We start from the raw sequence: 19178 nt of genomic DNA, 5'->3' as shown, positions 1-19178 counted from the left end.
CTCAGGAAGTTGTACCTATAGGTAAGCCTATGATAAGGCTTACCTATAGGTACTGTAAATATCTCCTAAACATGTACTGTTTAGGAGATATTTACCTTTAATGCAGCCAGTGACGTCACTGGCGCATGCGCTCTGAAGGAACGGCTGATCGTGCCGTTCCTTCAGAGCCCCGTGCCGTGACCGTCGGCTCCCGCGCGCGTGCGCGGGAGTGACGTCACCGCGGCTCCGGCCAATCAGATGGCTGGATGCCGCGATCCCGGAAGACGGGCGACTGAACATGTCGCTTGTCATACAGGTAAGAGAGCGGCACGGCGGGGGCTCGTTCTAAGGTAAGTATTTCATAATGAGCTAGTATGCGATGCATACTAGCTCATTATGTCTTTCTCTTGCAGGTTGTAAGAAAAAAAAAATTTTTTTGAACGAGTGTACAACCTCTTTAATTACATGATCATATGCCCTCTGTTCTCAGCTCAGAGAGCTGAAGTTAGAGAAACAGCAGTACACTGGTCATCCCAGTGAATGGCTGTGTCAGGGGTGGGGGTTATCAGTACAAGTCTGATCATTGGAGGAGAGCAGACTGAGATTCAGCATAGCTAGAGAACTGACCAGGATGTGTTTTCATGCCTAGTGTGATCAGTTTTTGATAGGAAAGCAGAGGGACTGGCAGGAACACCAGGGATTTCACACAAAGGAAGCAATACAAAAAGAACAGGATACTTTCTCATACAAGTACATGGTTCAACAGGACATACACTATGTTACCAAAAGTATTGGGACACCTGCCTTTACATGCACATGAACTTTAATGGCATCCCAGTCTTACTCCGTAGGGTTTAACCACTTACCGCAAAGTGACGTACCCCTACGTCGGCTGACTTTGCGTGGTTATACCGGGATGATGCCTCTAGCTAGAGGCATCATCTCAGTACCGTTGTTTAGAGCCGGCGGTTTGGCTTTCCGGCGAGAGCGGGAGGGGATGCCCCCCCCCCCCCTCCCGCCGCCTTCCGCGGCTCTGCCCGGGTCTCCTGTCCCACCATCCGCCGGCTGGATGGAGTCCCGATCTAAGTTGGATGCGGCTTCGATCAGGTCTCCGATGATGTAACCTGGAGGCGGCGTCCATGACGTCACATCCGGGTTGCTCGGCTGCTAAAGGCGGCAGATTCAAAAAGTGAGTGTATTCAAAAATGCAGTTTTCGGTGTTTTGAATACATGGAAGTGTAGTGTAGTGGAGTACCTGTCACTTCATATTGCTCTCACAAGGGATGTTTACATTGCTTGTGACAGCAATAAAAAGTGATCAGATTTTTTTTTTTTTAAAACCTGTGTTAAAATAAAAATAAATAAATAAATAAATAGAAAAAAAATAAAAAATGTAGCCGCCCCCGTCGCCGTTAGCTCGCGCACGAAAGAAAACGTATACGGAAGTTGAGCCGTGAATGAAATCACTGTTCAAACCACACATGTGAGGTATCGGCGCGATCACCAGAGCGTGAGCAATAATTTTTAAAAAAGAGTTACACTCTAACTCTAAACTGGTAACCGTTAAAAAATTTTAAAGCATCGCCTATGGAGATTTCTATTGGCTGTAGTTTGTCGCCATTCCACGGGTGTGCACAATTTTAAACCGTAACATGTTGGGTATCTATTTACTTGACGTAACATCATCTTTCACAATATACAAAAAAAATGGGCTAACTTTACTGTTTAGTTTTTTTAACTGCAGTGAAATGTGATTTTTCGTAATTTAAAAAAAAAATGGCGTTTGAAAGACCGCTGCGCAAATACAGCGTGACAAAAAATATTCCAATAACCGCCATTTTATTCTCCAGAGTCTAGCAAAAAATACTGATTTTAACTTGTAAACAAAAAGTGTCAAAAATAGGCCTGAGGCTTAAGTGGTTAATATTGAGTTGGCCCACCCTTTGCAGCTATAACAGCTTAAACTCTTCTGGGAAGGCTGTCCACAAGGTTTAGGAGTGTGTCTATGGGAATGTTTGATTGTTCTTCCAGAAGTGCATCTATGAGGTCAAGCACTGATGTGGACTAGAAGACCTGGCTCGCAGTCTGCGCTCTAATTATTCCCAAAGGTGTTCTATCGGATTGAGGTTAGGACTTTGTGCAGGCCAGTCAAGTTCCTCCAAGCCAAACTCGCTCATCCATATCTTTATGGACCTTGCTTTGCGCACTGGTCCAAATCATTTGGTGGAGGGGGGATTATGGTGTGAAGTTGTTTTTCAGGGGTTGGGCTTGGCCCCTTAGTTTCAGGAATTTAATTTGCTTCATGTAGACTTATACAATGTATCCCATAAGGGCCACTGGATTTTCGGGTCCTCCCCTAGAAAAACAGCCAGGCAATAGGAATTTTTGCAACATTCACACAGACTTCAGGAACCAGTCCAGGATATTTTTTGGTGTTTTTTGTTTATTTAGGGGGTTATAACTTGGATAGGGAAGGGAAGCATGGGATGCCGAAGAATGAAAGTTACTAACTACTAAGTCCCTCTTTAGATAGTCCAGAAGTCCAGATGGCTGCTGCACAGGCTTCCTGCTGAACAGGCCCAGCTCCTGACTGCCAGGGTAGCTCCAGCTAACCGTAGCTGAGGCTGGAAAGGGGGTGTGAGTCTTCAGCTCTCTCTCCCTCTCACCCTCCCTCACTTTCTCTCTGGCTTTCTCCTGTCCTGTCTTTTGCCCAGAGGCAGAGCCCCCCAGCACAGGGGTCCTCTTCAGGCAACTGGACCCTGGACTCTGTCTCCACATGGCCAGGCTCCCCATCTAATGGGCCTTAGCTACCCAGGGACTGGAGAAGACTCCATAATTATCCAGGCTTAGTCTCTGTTCTTCCACCCTCTAAGTTCTAGAACTATCTAGCAGGTTCTGGAAGCCAGGGGGAGGTAACAGAGACCCATCAATTGGAGCTCAGCACACTAACACAAATAAATTAACCCCAGCAGTTCTGCATACAGAGGAGCCAAACTAATTTTACCTACTTTGTTCACTGAGGGTGCTAAAGTTGTAATCATTCATGTGCCGTACTGGCATCTCTCCTCTGCACCCTCCAGAGATTTACATTAACAAATGTGATTTTGCAGGGAAAATGGCACCAAACAGTTAGTAAAATTAGACATGCCTAGATGTGTTTCACTGTATGCACTGGTGTATTGATCCTAGGAAAGAATTAGCAGTTGTTGGCTAGATTTTTTTTAAAGAAATATTATAATTGTTGCATTTACTTTATATGGTAAAATGCTGCATTTTCTACTCACAATAAAAGTGCTTAAAGAGGAACTGAACTTTGGAAGCCATGCCTGTAAAAAATCATGCAGAAAGCTGTACTTGTGTCCAATATTGCCTGTGGTTTCCCAGCAGTTGATCTTTTCTCCATAAATAACCATTCCTTGTTCTGAACTGCATAGGGAAGTTATGCTGCTGGTATGGGCAGGGTTTTGCTTCCTCATATCAGAGCCCCCAGCAAGGTGAATAGTGAGCAGTGCAGTAGTGACATAACCAAATCTTACTTCAAATCTCCTGAAACCAACAGACTTATGTAGCTCTTACTCCTGTAAGAGCAGCTGAAAATGTGCCCAGGTTCTTCCCTAAGGGATTGCCCCGCAGCCAGGCACTCAATCTCAGCCACTTTTTTCCCCCCAATAACCAGTCCAGGGGTGTTGTTTTTGTTGCATTTATTTTTGGAGAACTTGGATAGGGCTGAGGGAATTGAGTTGCATACTCTAAAAGCAGAAACTATGTACAAGTTGAGGACAGTTATCTTTCTATACAGCTGTAGCAAAGTCATTGCATATAGCAAACTGGACTTGGCTTGTAGTAAAAACAGTTAGAAGCTGGCTTCTTTCTTTAAAGCAAAAAGAGCATAGTCCCTTCACAAGGAATCTGATAAAACTAAGCTCTTCAGGTCACCAGTAGGGATCATCGAACTTTTCAAAAGTTCGGTCCGGCCAGAACATCCGAACTTCCCGAAAGTTTGGCCCGGATTTCAGAACCCCATTGAAATCAATGGGACCCGAACTTCGGTAATCAAAAAACACCATTTTGAAGCCCTAAAACCCAATAAATGCCCCTAAAAAGTGCCTAGGGTTTTGGGTCATACCCCAGGGACTATTAATCACACAAAAAAAGTTCTTAAAAATTGTAATTTTTGATAGAGAGCCAATTATTGAAAAAATTAAAAAAAAAAATTCTTTGGATTTAGTGTCTGGGGGGTCTAAAAAGTGTACCTGTGAAGTTTCAGCTCTGTAGCATGTTCAGAACCATAAAAAAAAATATTGTTTGTATTAGGTCACTTATATATACTGGGGGGCGTATTCACTAATGATTGGCCTAGGGACCCCCTAGTCACTCCAATCACATTCCTAGCATTCTCCTGCCCCCTCAATTGGCTTTTGCTAATGGTTCTGGTCCAATCATGGGCCTTTAAAGCCCATTTCCTGTCCCACTGCATTTTGGTCGGTTCTGGTTGCCGAATTCCAAACTTTTTCAGCAAAAAGTTCTAAATTCGGCCAAACCTTGAACAGATAATGTTCGGGTCGAACTGATGGTTGACCCGAACCGTTCGATCATCCCTAGTCACCAGCCAATATATCCTTTAGTAAGCACACAGCTGACCTGCTAGCACAAGAGGAGTGGCAGCAGCCCAAAAGACTGTATGATCTCTTTGCAGTCTGTACTCACAACATATCCATGGAAAGCTGGTTACCAAATTCCAACTTCAAGGCAACACCTTACTCCAGTGATACCAGATTAGATCTTTAGAAGACAGCCCCTTAGTTCTCTGTAACTTCAGCATCCAGGCCCTCAGGTCGCCCAATGGAGGCCTCCCAAACAGCAAGCACATGGCAGCACTGCCCTGGAGGGCAGCAAGTCCTTCAGGCTGAACTGAATTTCTCCAGGGAAAAGACCAAGAGCAAACAAAATGGCCCCTGTCCCCACCTATAACTGGCCTTAATAGAAAAGAGCACATGGAAGGGCAACACATGTGAGACAAAAACAGAAAAAAATCCCAGCTCAATTCACCACCTATTAGGTTGTAGACAAAAGAGTACTTAAGCACACTCATACCAAGAGGATCACTCCTAGAAATTCGAAACAAAAGGTATTTTTTTTTTCAGGCTACTGCTTAGGCTACAATTGACATTTCTAAATGTTCCCTGTATCATAGCAAATATTCCCTATTTATGTTTAGATCCACTTTCACTCATTTTAATTTATTGCAAAATATGTATTTTGAAGGCATTACCTGAGACCTCTGAAGAGACACTTTCAAATGTGAAGAACTCAGAAGTCATCCAGATGAGAATAAAGAGCCCAAATGCTCAACACGAGCGACTGAGCCAGTCCAAGTCGATGGTCATCATTGATCCCGGAGAAATTAGCAAGCAGGTAAGAGAGGCCAAACCACTAATATGGTTTAATAAATAAGGTCTATTACTGATTTACAGTATTATATTATGTACTGTATTTTTTAAGTTTTTTTATAAATCCTATATTTATGAGCAAGGCAAACACAATGGGTACAAACCAGTCACCAATATTACGACAAAGAAACAAATATGTGCATGACCGCGCTCAAAAAATCAAGTGTTAGGCTTCTTTCACACGGCCACTCCGCTGCTTTAGTCCGCTGCGGGACTTTTTTTTTTTTTTTTTCACGGAGCGGATGACATTTGTGTCATCCGCTCCGTGTGCCCGCATATCATCCCATCCGATTTTCCTTCCTTTCCGTTTTTTACACGGATGAAAAAATAGGGTTCTATTCCGTTCCAAAAAACGGAACAGAACTGAAAGGAAGAAAATCGGATGTCAGCGGTGTCATCCGCTGACATCCGCAATGTCATATACTTACATTATGTCCGCATATCATCAGCAAATGGATGGGATGATATGCGGGCACACGGAGCGGCCGTGTGAAAGGACCCTTAAACTACCTAACACAGGTCTTAGAATAATACTTTATAAAATGTATCAACAAAATATTTAGTTTCAAAATATTGTGCAGCTCAGTTCACTAACAATGTGTCCATAGGAATTATTCCTAACTCCAGATAATCAAAAAAATAAGTCCTTAATGTCCACATTTAAGTGCAATAAGTGCAAAAAAAATGGTGAAATCCATTTTTACAAAAAAACAGAAAGGAAGGCTTCATAGCTATGAGGCGTATGCGGTCATACACATTTTGTTTCTTTGCACACTCCACAGTGAGTTTAGTGACTGCAGCTGGATAATTGTTTTTTATATCTTTGACTTGGAGCTTTTCACATTTATACTGGTATAATGACAATTACAGTGTTACAGGACCAAGAAAGAATATTAGGGACCATTTATACTTCCACTTAAACACATTACCATGATGTACAAGGGCCTCCAGCTCTCCAGATGACATGAGGCTGACTATAACTATATTTTGACCAAAAGACCTCTTCTACTTTAATAACTGAAGGAGGGGAAGATCAGGGGGTCTAGGGAAAGGCTGGGCCCCACATGGGTGAGTGAGAAGGCCAAACAGACATGGAATCAAGTATAGGAAAAGATAGAAAGAGAGGTATGAGAAAGAGAGGAGGAGGAGAAATAGATTCTATTCCCCACCATCCTAAGTCACTTACCACTCTGCATAACAATCAGAGGCTTTTTTTAAGTAATGAAGATTATTGAATATACTAGGAGGTGGAGATGAACTCAATCCAGTGGAGCCATGTCCACCAGTATTTATTATGAGTACCCTTATTGGAGGAGATTATATCCTCCATTCTCTGTATGTAATTCAATCTGACCAGCCACATAAGTATGGCTGGTGCATGTTGTTGTGGCCATAAGTCTGGAATACGACTCCAGGCTGCATTGATAAAATGTGGAAAAACCAAGTGTTTATGAATTGTAGTTGGTAAATTATGATGGTGCAACACAAATGTAAAGTTGAACTAGATATAATGGTGGTTATAATTTTTTTCTTGGGCTTAGTACTAAAAAAAGAACTCACCAGCTCTCCTCCTCCTTAGCCACCTAACCTATTTAAACCAGAAACCCCTCTCCCCACCCAGGTTTCCAATGGCAAATTTTTCTGGTATTTACAGCCATGCTGCTGGAATTTTGTGCTACACCGCCACAGTAACTCCCCATAGACCTAAAGAGGACTTTAATCCAAGGGTACAGGCATGACCTAAAGTAAAAAACACTTTAAAGTCATGCCAGGAATGTTGTTTAAGCAGTTTAGTGGGATGTCTCTTTCCACTGTGAGAAATAAATTGGACAAAATGCCTGATTCATATGGTACTTCAGCTTTACGTTTTTTTATACTTGATGGTATATCATAGCTCTCAAGATAAGTGAGTCTGTTAGAGAAGCCAGTACAGGTCTTTGTGTTGTATCGTGGGATAACAGCATGTTTCAGGTACAGCTCATTCAAGTCAATGGATAGGTTACTTTGCAGGCACAGTCGTTGACGGACAAGATGTCTGCAGCAAGGATATAACAAACTTAAATTACAAATGCCACTGGAAAGAGGTAGCCAGGCACCCGAGTGTGTGTGTGGGTGAGGGGGGAGAGCTCGAATTGAAAAGGATTAAAGAGGTGCATGGAAGCCAGCCAGCCCCCAGTCTGATGTACTCACCCTCCAGTCTGCCACCAACCAAGTAGACCTGTCTCAATATACATAAAGAACAGGGGTTTAGTTGACACGCATTTGCAAACGCATATGTAAGCTGCAGAGCCACGACACGGCACCCTGTTATATCTGCAGTCCCTAACACTTTTAAATGTAAGTGTCTCCACTCTGGGAGCACATGGTTGCTAATGGGTGGATAGGAAGCAGGTGGGAGGGAGCAGCCCAAACTTCCCCCACCCACTTCCATCCACGACTGGTATGGTATCTCAATGCTCTATTAGCAATGTTCTTAAGATGGTACAAACTGAAAACGACCAGCTGAGAAGCATACACCTCCAATCCCTTGGCGGATGCAGTGTAAAACACAGATTGGGACTTTATATGAGGCAGTTTGCCTGTATAGCTCAGTGCCTCCATCCCTAATTTCATAAAGTATTTGGGACTTTACATGAGACAAGCAGGTCATGCTATGGTCTCCATCCCTGTATATGAAAAAACTGGGGTCAAATTAGACTGCATCCACCAAAAATCCTTTTCAATACGTTTTTTCCGATACAGGGATGGAGACGCTGGGCATACCTGCCGGTGTCTTATTTAAAGTCCCACATAGCCCACATTGTCTATGCAACTAGGGATGGAGGCACCCTGCCTACAGGCTGGTGCTTCATTTAAAGTCCCACCGTGCGATTTTCGTGCGTTTTTGGTGGATGCAGTCTCATTTGACCCCAGTTTTTTCAGGGGGTCTGGGGGGGGGGTCTGGGGAGTTTTTTCTTTAATGTATACCTAGAATGAAATAGCGCCTAGAATTAGGAGAAAAACATATGCTGTGAAAATGTTGCTAGACTTCGAACTTAGCTTTTCAGTGATAAAGGTGGTACATGTTTTCTTTGGAGACTTGACTTTGGTTACATTCTGGGGAATTAACTATCTCAAAGCTTGAGGAAATTAATATTAAGCTCAAGTAGTAATAAGCTTATTTTTTGTATATATTATTTGAAGTCCATACAAATAACTATGAATAAACCACAGAACAATACTCAATTGATAGTTCACTAGGGCTATAATGTGTTCCTCTTGTGAGAATATTTAGGCTGTTCCAATATTAAATTAGTAAATTGATCCAATGAACCTCTTCCTAGCTCACTTGGGGTCTGTGCAAAGACCCCAATTGAGCTAGGAAGAGGTTTCTCTAGAAAGTCTGTGTTTCGTTGGAGTACAGCCTTTTCTTTTCTTCACCATGGAGCTCTGTTCACCACTGGCTTCAATGGAGACCCCTCTTATATTGACAAAGTGGTTACAGGTCAAGAAATCCCACTCCCTATGATTTCACTGCCCTGATAGGAAAAAATATTTCTGCGTAGGGGGTAGCTGTACATTCTGGGATATGGGTATGTGGTCCTTAGAATCACTTCACCAGTTTGTTGAGTGAATGGGTTTGAGTAGTCATGCATCCTCCAAACTCATATAAACTGGTTTACTCATCTGTAAATATAGGTTTAAATCAAGCCTCTCTTTATCCCTTTTAAACTCATTTATTAGTTAAGTAGAACTAAAGACAAAACTTTTTTTTTTTTTCATTTTGGATAGAGTAAGGGAAGGTTATAACCACTGTAAGGTTTTTTTTTGCCATTGGGTCCCATTGGGGAGATTTCCCTTCATTTCCTGTCCCATAGCCAAAACAGGAAATCAGAGGCAATCCCTCCAATGTGAGGGAATATTGGAGTGTCACCAGTGTTACCAGAACCAGTGTCTCAATTGTAAGAGATCCCCACTATTCCTGTTTTGGGACAACCCTAAATTAGGGATTTTCTTTTAATTTCGGTGACAACATTTACTAAACATTTACTAAAGGCAAATAGACTGTGCACTTTGCAAGAGCATTTGCTCCAGAGCTTAGCAATGGAATATCTGAAGCTCTGATGACTTCCATCATCCAATTTTGTGCAAGCAAAAATGCTGTTATTTTTGTTTTACTTACATGTGATTAGATATTCTTTGTAAAGGGAAACTTTACCTCATTTATTAAGCTCTAAAGCAACTGCACTTTCAGAGTGAAACTGCCCTTTTGCAAAGTGCACAGTCTATTTGCCTTTAGTAAATCAACCCCATATTTTTGTCCAACACTTTTTATTGAAGGTATATGCAATACATGGTAATCAAAACAGGTGTGTAAATCACAACATGCACAGGTTTGAAGCAAGTCAGACATCTTAGTGCATAGAATAAACAAAATGGAAACAATACAGCATAAAATAAAACAATAGATAAGGGTAAGGCATCACAGTAAGTCTACCAAAAGCACATTCGTCAACGTATGGTCATGGAGAGGAAAGTGTCCTTATAGTCGTAGGAGACTGGGGTGTATGATAGGTGATGTTTCCACCTTTTGGGTCGGCCCCCCAAACCCCGACGCCCCCTGAGGGGAACACGCTGTGTCGGGGGACCAACACCGTAGTCGCGGAAGTCCCGGTCCTGGGTAATGCAAAGCAGGGACACATGTCAAGATAGCTAGTGGAAGGCAGTGACCAAGGTGTGACAAGTAGGAAAACAGGACAGGGGATGGGGGAGGTGAGGAGGGGGAGGTGAGAGAGGGGGGGAAGAGGGGAGAAGGGAAGAAGGGGGTAAAGAAAGAGTGAGGGAAGAGTAGGAAGGGGGCAAGGGGAGGGGTGGAAAGGTGCAGGAAGTGACAGGGAGTAAGGGACGAACCGTTAGGTGGTGTACAGAAGGGGCCTACCTATCCATGGCAAAACATAGTCAGGTATGGAGATTAATGAAATCAACCCCATATTGTCCTGTTTACTGTTGTCACTTAAAGTAAAAGAAAATCCCTAATTTAGGGTTGTCCCAAAACAGGAATAGTGAGGATCAACCCCCTATAAAGTGGGCGTATCTCCCTAACTGGGGCACATACAGCAATACAACCTTATCAGGTGTTCTAATCCCTCTCTACTCTATCCAATGCTAAAAAAAAGTTTTGCCTTTAGTTATATTTAAAGTGATTGTAAAAGTTTTTTCCAAAATAACAAATGCCATACTTACCTGCTCTGTGCAATAGTTTTGCACAGAGCAACCCAGATCCTACTTTTCTTGGGTCTGGGCTCCTCCAGTTCTCTGAGTGCCCCACAGCACTTGTACAGGCTCAATCCTGAGCCGCACTGTTTGAATCTATTGACACAATCAGTGCGGCTCAGCTCTGCCCCCACTCCCTTCTCACAGGATTTGATTGACAGCAGCAGGAGCCAATGGCTAAAACTGTTGCAAAGCCTCCTGTGAGAAGAGAGGAGAGAAGGGCAGCACTGCTGCAGATGGGTATAGCACTGGATTGAGAATGGGTAAAGCAACTATTTAAGTGGGGTGGGGGGGGGGGGGGCGGTGGCGGTGACATTAAAGTTTTTCACCTTAATGCAGAGAATGCATTATGGCTAAAAAAAAACTATGTATCACAAGGTTTGCATAAACGTTTTTACAAAGAATATATGAAATGCATGTGTCTGTTCTGTGGATTATTAGAGCAAAATGTTAGGGCACAGACAGTGATCAAAAATAACGTAATGTACAATAGATCTTACATGTTGATGCCTGCAATAAATCTTTTAATATTCTAATTACTAATAAAGCTGATGTAATGGCAGAATATGAAGGTCAGGTGGTGCAAGTGTTACCCATAGACAAAAGATGATTGTTGTCTGATCCACATGATAACTGGTATATTGGGAAATGATTTGTGTTTGTTAATTACTTCCAACACGGCGAAAAAAAAAAAAAAACATGTTGGGTGGATCAATCTTGTTGCAAAAATCAGCTGTCAAGAATGGATTTTCCCCAGTAGCAGAAGTGTATGCAATGTGTGTGCATAGGAGTGCATAGTTATACTACAATGGTTGCACAATACAGTCAACTGACCACAGTCTCATGCCATGTCTATAGCTAGTGAATATTTCCCTAAGTGAACTGATAGTAAATATCTTACTCAGTATAAGGGCAAGGGAGATAGCTACTCCAACGAATGGCCTGAATGCAAGAACTTGTTGAGACACTCATCCAATGGTTATATTAGCACACTTGCATGCTTAAAAGGAATATATAAAGCTCCTGTGCTGACGAACCCGTCAAAAAGTGGTCTATGTTCAGATAGATAAATAAACTCCAGGGACTCCAGGACAATGGCTGCTGCTACTTATAATTCAGGTCTTAGGTAACCTATTGCATATAATAAAAAAAAAACACAAGAGGATGCCACCATCTAAGTGTAGATGACCTAATAAAATGCCTAATGCCCCGAATACGTAGCCACGCTCCCTTAGATGTGTTGAAGTCATTGTTGATGTAAGCTGAAGCATCCCGAGGGGAGCTGATCCTTCCCGATGCCTGGAACACTACTCAGAAGCTGTTGGTCTATCTGAGATGTTTGTGTTCCAGCCCAATAGCTGAGCAATGGTTCTCTCCAGCAACTCCCCAGCGCCACTTTGCAGATCCCAGTAGCTTTCTTGCCGAGCTCTGCAGTTAGTGGTCTCTTCACAGATGTCTTGCCCTCGGAGTTCAATATGCTCTACATCTTGTTTAATGCAGTGAGATTTTGTTTTTTAACTCTCTCCTTTAATAAATCATCTACACTTAGATGGTGCCAGCTTCTTGTGTCATTTGGATCCTTTCCTCTTCTCCATAACAAATACAAGGATTAGGCCAACAGGCTCTAAAGTCTACCTATGGTATAAGTGCCTCCAACCACTGGAGGCCCATTGAAAAGGTGTGAATCTGGCTTTAAAGTGATCATAAACCTTGGTATGGGTGTACTGAGTGCTAAATCCCCCTACATAAGCTGTACATGTCTTTCTGCAACCTTCTCTCCTCCACAGGTTTCCAAAGTACACAGTTTAGATGGAATTTCTCAGCTTCTAGGAGGCAGGGGGCAGGGATCTGATGTCACACACTGCACAGCATAGAGCTGAGTGTGATCTGAGACCCTAATGAAGGCAAAGAACCCCCCACTGCACAATCTCACTGAAAAAAGGCACATCTAAGGCTGTCAATTACTCGCTGTGTGCTAGCAGTGGGAGTGGGTCATCTTCGGTGTCTGAAAAAACTGTCAGATGTGACTCATACAGATAACAGAGGAAGGTTGATTTACTAAAGCAAATAGACTGTGCACTTTGCAAAGTGCAGTTGCCATCTGCAAGTGCAGTTGCTCCAGAGCTTAGTAAATGTGGTAAGGCTTCACTTTGCAAAGAATACCCAATCATGTGCAAGAAAAATAAAAATACAGCATTTTTACTTGTACGTGATTGGATGATGGAACTTAGCAGTATTTCTGCTCATTTACTAAGCTCTGGAGCATCTGCACTTTGCAAAGTGCATAGTCCTTTTCCCTTTAGTAAATCAACACGAATATCAGTATGATTTGTTCATTTGTTCATTTCAGAGGTTTACAACCATTTTAACCACTTTACCACCGGAGGATTTTCCTGCTTTACGTCTGGGCCACTTTTTGCGATTCGACACTGTGCGACTTTAACTGACAATTGCGCGGTCATGCAACGCCGTACCCAAACAAAATTTACGTCCTTTTTTTCCCACAAACAGAGCTTTCTTTTGGTGGTATTTGATCACCTCTGCACTTTTCATTTTTTGCGATATTAATAAAAAAATGCGACAATTTTGAAAAAATAACAATATTTTTCTACTTTGACAGTTAAAAAATATCCAATATATTCAATTTTTGTCATATATTTAGGCCAAAATGTATTTAGCTACATGTCTTTGATAAGAAAATTCTCAATGAGCCTATTTTTAACCACTTTAAGACCGGAAGATTTTACCCCATTCCTGACCAGGCCATATTTTGCGATTCGGCGCTGCGTTACTTTAACGGACAATTGCGCAGTCATGTGATGCTGTACCCAAATTAAATTGATGTCCATTTTTTCCCCACAAATAGAGCTTTCTTTTGGTGGTATTTGATCACCTGTGCAATTTTTACTTTTTGCGCTATAAACAAAAAAAGAGCGACAATTTTGAAAAAATAACAATATTTTTAAAATTTTTTTATATGAAATTCCCCCCAAAAAAATTTAAAAATCAAATTTTTTTAACATTTTAGGCCAATTTCTTTTCTGCTACATATTTTTGGTAAAAAAAAAATAGAAATAAGCATATTTTGATTGGTTTGCGCAAAAGTTATCGCAGCTACTAACTATGGGAAATTTATGTCATTTTTATTGTTTTTTTCTTAACTAGTAATGGCGGCGATCTGCAATTTTTTTTGCGGGACTGCGACATTGAGGCGGACAGATCGGACCCTTGACTGACATTTTTGACACTTTTGGGGGTACCAGTGACATTACTACAGTAATCAGTGCTATAAATATGCACTGTTACTGTAAAAATGACACTGGCAGGGAAGGGGTTAAATTTTATTGGAGAGGCAGGGGTTAATGTATGCCTGGTGCTTACTGACGTGTGTGGGGGGAGGGGACTGTGTGACACAGGCACAGATCGCAGGTTCAGCTATGCTGAATCCTGCAATCTGTCCCTGCCTGTCACTTAGGAGATCCGCCCGCTTTGTTTACACAAGCGGGCGGATCTCCACACTCGATCCCCGACGAGCAGCGGTGATCACCTCCTCCTCCGCTCCTCCCCTGGCCCGACTCCCACTGTGACTGAATACAGCGGGAGCGAGCCTCCGGCGGCGCGTGTGCGCCGCCCACAAGGGGAGGAGTCCAGCGACGTAGGTCTACGTCGCTGAACGATAACGAACCACTTTGCCGCAGTAGGCTCAACGTGAGCGGTCGGTAAGTGGTTAATATATATTTTTCTCTTGAAATTTGCACTTACTCTTTCCACACTTCAGTGCTTCATGTTGGCATAGAAAAGTAATAGCACGCTCTTTGTCCTCACCAAAACATCCAGTGCTAAGGATGAGAGGGGGAATGGAGTGTCTAACTGGGATTGTTAGACGGAGTGCATTGACCAGCGTTGTCTGGTTCAGGCACCTATTTAGACATACTATGCAACTTCTATAAAAGCAAATTGTAGGCAAGACTATGCAAATTAAGGCTGTTACTCCATCATTTATCCAATTGGATATCTATTTATGTGACTACAGATGGGCTTTTTTTCAGAGTTGTACGTTCAGTTGCAGGGAAATCCCACAAAGCAACTGGTACAGTTAAACACATACTGTACGAAATAGCAAACCCCAAGCAGCTCAACCTTCACAGCTGAGCTACAGTAATGTACATTCTATAGACTGCCTCCAAGATAAATTATCTACATCAGAGCAGTTAACGAAAAAAATCACCCAACTGATCTGTAACGTTGAGTATTTAAATCACACTTGATTCATGTAAGACACTTCTTGACAGCATCAGTCCATCAAGAAAAAAATTACCTTTGAAAAAGTTTAAAAGTTAAGTATACTTAATGAAGCCAAACATATTTTATTGCCTGTGTTTAACAAAAGGCGCCCGGCTGCCGTTGTTTTTTGATAAGCATGAAAACATCCCAGCGTGAGGCTGCAAAAGGAATTATGTCGAGAAATTAGAAGTGATCCATTTTGCAATGAATTATCCACCTCAATAGCCTGCAGAACCCAGCTACCAATTAACACCTACTTTATTACATGTTGGGATATACTTAATAACTTTCATGTGTTTCTGCACTATTACCTTGACTGATGCCTCTTGTACAATTAGGCATAATTGGCATATCAATATGCAAAAGTTAAAAAGATTAACCCTCTTAAAACTAATGAGCATTTCTGTATCCAGCTGCTAAATGAGACAAAATTAGCATTTTTCACTTTTGGATAGGATTTTATCATGCCGTTCTTCACTGTTGACATTACCTTGTTATATAAGTTCAGTTTTTTTGGCAAAATATTTAGGACAATTACGGGCAAATGAGTTTCAAGTAGGGAAAAACAAAAAAGTTATTTGTGATAACGAAGGAGGAGGGCAAAGAGGTTGTCCAGGGCACTTTTGGTACCTGTGCCATTACAGGAGATGGGACTTGTGTGGCCTTTTGCCAGTTACATTGGAGGCGCTAATAGCCCAATGCAATGTGAAGGGAAGGAAAGTTGAAATGTTACTGCTACATTGGATGGCAGATGTAATGCGTACACTGTTTAATTATTTTTGGCATGGGCACAATGTATTTTTCCATACAAATTGTCGGAGGTGGATGGCGACAACAAGCATTAATATGACACCATGCTGTTTCGTAGCATAGACCGAGGATTGATGGCGAGAAGCTCCAGATTTAAGAGAACCCCCTGGTGCTCGCGGAGCTGTCACAACGATTACTGAGAACAGGGCTAGGACGGTTTATGGCCTTCAACAGTATGGCATGAATACCGTGTAGTAATTCTAAATGAGTATTAGGATTGGCGTCATAATTATTTATAAGTGCCGTTTTCTGCATTGCGGCATGAAGAAGACGTACAGCCTGTCTCTGCAAAGCTCATTTAGCCACCATAGCTGTTTTTCAACATAATTTGTCTTGAAGAACAGAGAAAAACAGAGATCCATGTACCTAATTTTTTTTTTCATGTGGTTATCACGAGAGGTTGGCATAAACCAGATGGCAATGGGGGGACTAGACCTAAGGCAAAAGGTTGTAATCTTGTGGCCTCCATTGTTTGCTCTCTATATATAGTTGAAAAAAAATTGCAAAATAGTACACAATAAAAATTTTAAACACAAAGAAAACTTCAAAATTGTTTTAAAGTAAAAGAAAATATAAATTAAGCAAGTAAAATAAAGTCACACAAATAATGGTGGGAATAACTATTTACAAAAAAAAGACAAAAAAAGGACACAAAAATTGTAAAGGGATATGGATGAGGAAAAGAATGTTTTAAATAATAAATCATAAATAAAACATAAAATATGATAGTACTTTGACTTTCTGTTGGAAAGTACACCCACAGGTATAGTGTTATCATCACCTTGAGCCTGTTACTGCCATACGTGTGACTGAAATGACAAAACGCATTTCCTGCTCTCAGTACTGACTGTTTCAAAAACTGAAAAATAAAAAGATTAATTGAAAGATAAATACTGTATATACATCTTTCTGTCCATGGTTGCACCACCCTATGACATTCTAAATGCTATATTTGCTATTTCATAGGCTAAGGAAAGAGATTACAGAAAAGGACAGTCATCAAACCCATTTTACCTTCAATGGCTCAAAAATAAACATCTTCCAGTATGTCTCTGTAGTGGCCCTTCAGAAGTTTGAGTATCACTAGTCTCAATTTAGTGTATACAGCTAGACTGTAGCCAGCTTGAGCTCAGATTGGTATTGTTATCGGGAGTCCTTGGGTTTCCCCTATGTCTATGATATTTTTTACTTCTACCTGCTCTGGTGGAATGTTCTCCAGTAGATAGAGCAAGAAGATACAATGTTATGGGTAATGAATGTTTGTTTCACTCCAGTCGATCACTAGGAGGTTTACTGCCAGTGAGTTGGTAAGGGAAATTAAATACGTATTTAGGAAGTTCTTCTCGAAGGGTTCTTTCTCTGGAGAGGATGTAATAGAAGTGGCGATCCTTTGCCTCCCAGGTCTTGTCTGGAGGGGATGTAGCTAAAGAAGATGCCCTTTGCTTCCCAGGTATACTGTCTGTCTGTCATTCCAGAGCCAAGTCTCCATGATTGGGAATGGGCCAATGCTAGGGCCTAGGAAATGTTAGGAAGACAGGGGTAGCTGTTAAAGGGGAACATCTTCAGTAAAGGTTTGCTCAGTCCATTGCCAGTTCTCAGCTTAAATGCACACTTATGAAAATTGCTGGCCTTGGCTTAAAGACACACACTAGCCCATAAGAAGGACTACATTTTTTTAGACGAAAGAAAACTTTGTCATAATTTTTGGTGAGCATCCTGTACACCCTAACCCTATCTCCTTTGGACAGGGGGCAAATAAAAATCACAAGAAGAGATCAACAGAGTGGATATCTGTCATTTGGTCACGTCAGTCAGTGGGTGGGTTAGTGTTTTGGGGCAGCAGTGAGTCAATGCATTGACAGAAAGGCTAGGAGGGCTCGAAAAAGTCAGCAACTCCTTAGGGGTTCAGTACTACATCTTTATATCACGTTCTGACAGATCCTGGATGCATTTTGGAAGTGACATAAAACAGATTCCATTCTGCCTTTTGTTTTCCATCTGGGCTGCACAGCTAACCTCCGGATACCAAAGGACTTGTCTTCCTTTTGTGAGAAATGTCAGCTTTCACTGATCTCTGTATCAGAACAGTACAGTGAATTCTATACCTCATCACCCCGAGAACTGATGGGATCAAGCCCTTCATGACAAACCCCGTTTAGAGAATCACCTTGAAAGATTACCCAATGGGATCTGAGGTCTCAGCATCATCCCTGGACTCTGGACTCTGGTCCCCAAGATTAGATATTACACAAGTGTCTGCTGAACAACCCTGTGTCCTGCCATCTAAAGAACTGCAAAGCTTAAACTGACCTACAATGAAGGGCATTGAAGTGCAGAACTTCTTTTTAGCATCCCCATTGGCCTCGTAAGGCAATCACCCATTCTTTTTCATTTTAAATCCACCCCAGAGTGTGGCACTTCTAGAAGGAAAATGGCTTCCACAAGTGCAGTGAAGGAAATGGGAGGTTTATTTAAAGATGCATGTAGAGCGATGAGAATGCCTTGAATAGAGCAAAATGTGTCAAGACGTTCTTAATGCCATATGTGGCTCTTTGAACAAACCTGTTTGCTTCACTAAATTTGCTGATCCTATTTTTTTAAAGGAAGTGCCATATTCAGGGGCAGATTATAACAAGGAAAGAATGGGTGCTTGTGGGGATACTCTATGGGGCTTGTGGGGATACTTAAAATTTTCTTTACCTTATACTAAGTCAATTTTAGCTTTAGATAGCAGAGCACAGGGTAGTTCAGGAGTTGTGTAGTAGGGTGTCACCTCTAAACACAGGGACCAGAGTCAGGGGATGATGCCTTGTCCCCTACTGAGTGATCTTGAATGTGATTTTCTAAGAGGATTTGACACCAATAGCTTTATCCTATCGGCTTCTACTCAAGGGGTGGTGAAATGTCTTATTCACTGTATCATTCTGGTATGTGTATCAGTGGAAACTGACGCTGCTCTAGGAAGGAAGGCAAATCATCTGGCGTCCTGAGTTTAACTGTGCAGCCAAGGTGAGAGACAGGCAAAATAGAACCCCCCATAGTTTCCATGTATGGTTACATAGAAACATAGAATGTGTCGGCAGATAAGAACCATTTGGCCCATCTAGTCTGCCCAATATATCTGAATCCTATGAATAGTCCCTGGCCCTATCTTATATGAAGGATAGCCTTATGCCTATCCCATGCATGCTTAAACTCCTTCACTGTATTTGCAGCTACCACTTCTGCAGGAAGGTTATTCCATGCATCCACTACTCTCTCAGTGAAGTAATATTCTCATATTACTTTTAAACCTTTGCCCCTCTAATTTAAAACTGTGTTCTCTTGTGGTAGTTTTCCTTCTTTTAAATATGCTCTCCTCCTTTACCGAGTTAAATCCCTTTATGTATTTAAAAGTTTCTA

At 41.8% G+C, this 19178-nt stretch overlaps 1 protein-coding gene across 1 annotated transcript in view; it reads left to right on the top strand.

Moving 5' to 3' along the window:
• The window catches only part of ARHGAP15 (Rho GTPase activating protein 15), a 944276-nt gene that overhangs the window by 20041 nt on the left and 905057 nt on the right, over positions 1-19178 (top strand). The window contains exon 3 of the mRNA XM_082262169.1: positions 5245-5394. Coding sequence (XP_082118295.1) covers positions 5305-5394 — 90 coding nt within the window. The 5' untranslated portion in view covers positions 5245-5304. The remainder of the gene's footprint in view (positions 1-5244; positions 5395-19178) is intronic.

The sequence above is a fragment of the Pelophylax lessonae genome (assembly GCF_965119305.1).
Source record: "Pelophylax lessonae genome assembly, chromosome: 6".
In the NCBI taxonomy this organism is placed as follows: Eukaryota; Metazoa; Chordata; class Amphibia; order Anura; family Ranidae; genus Pelophylax; species Pelophylax lessonae.
This window is presented reverse-complemented; position numbering and strand designations above follow the sequence as displayed.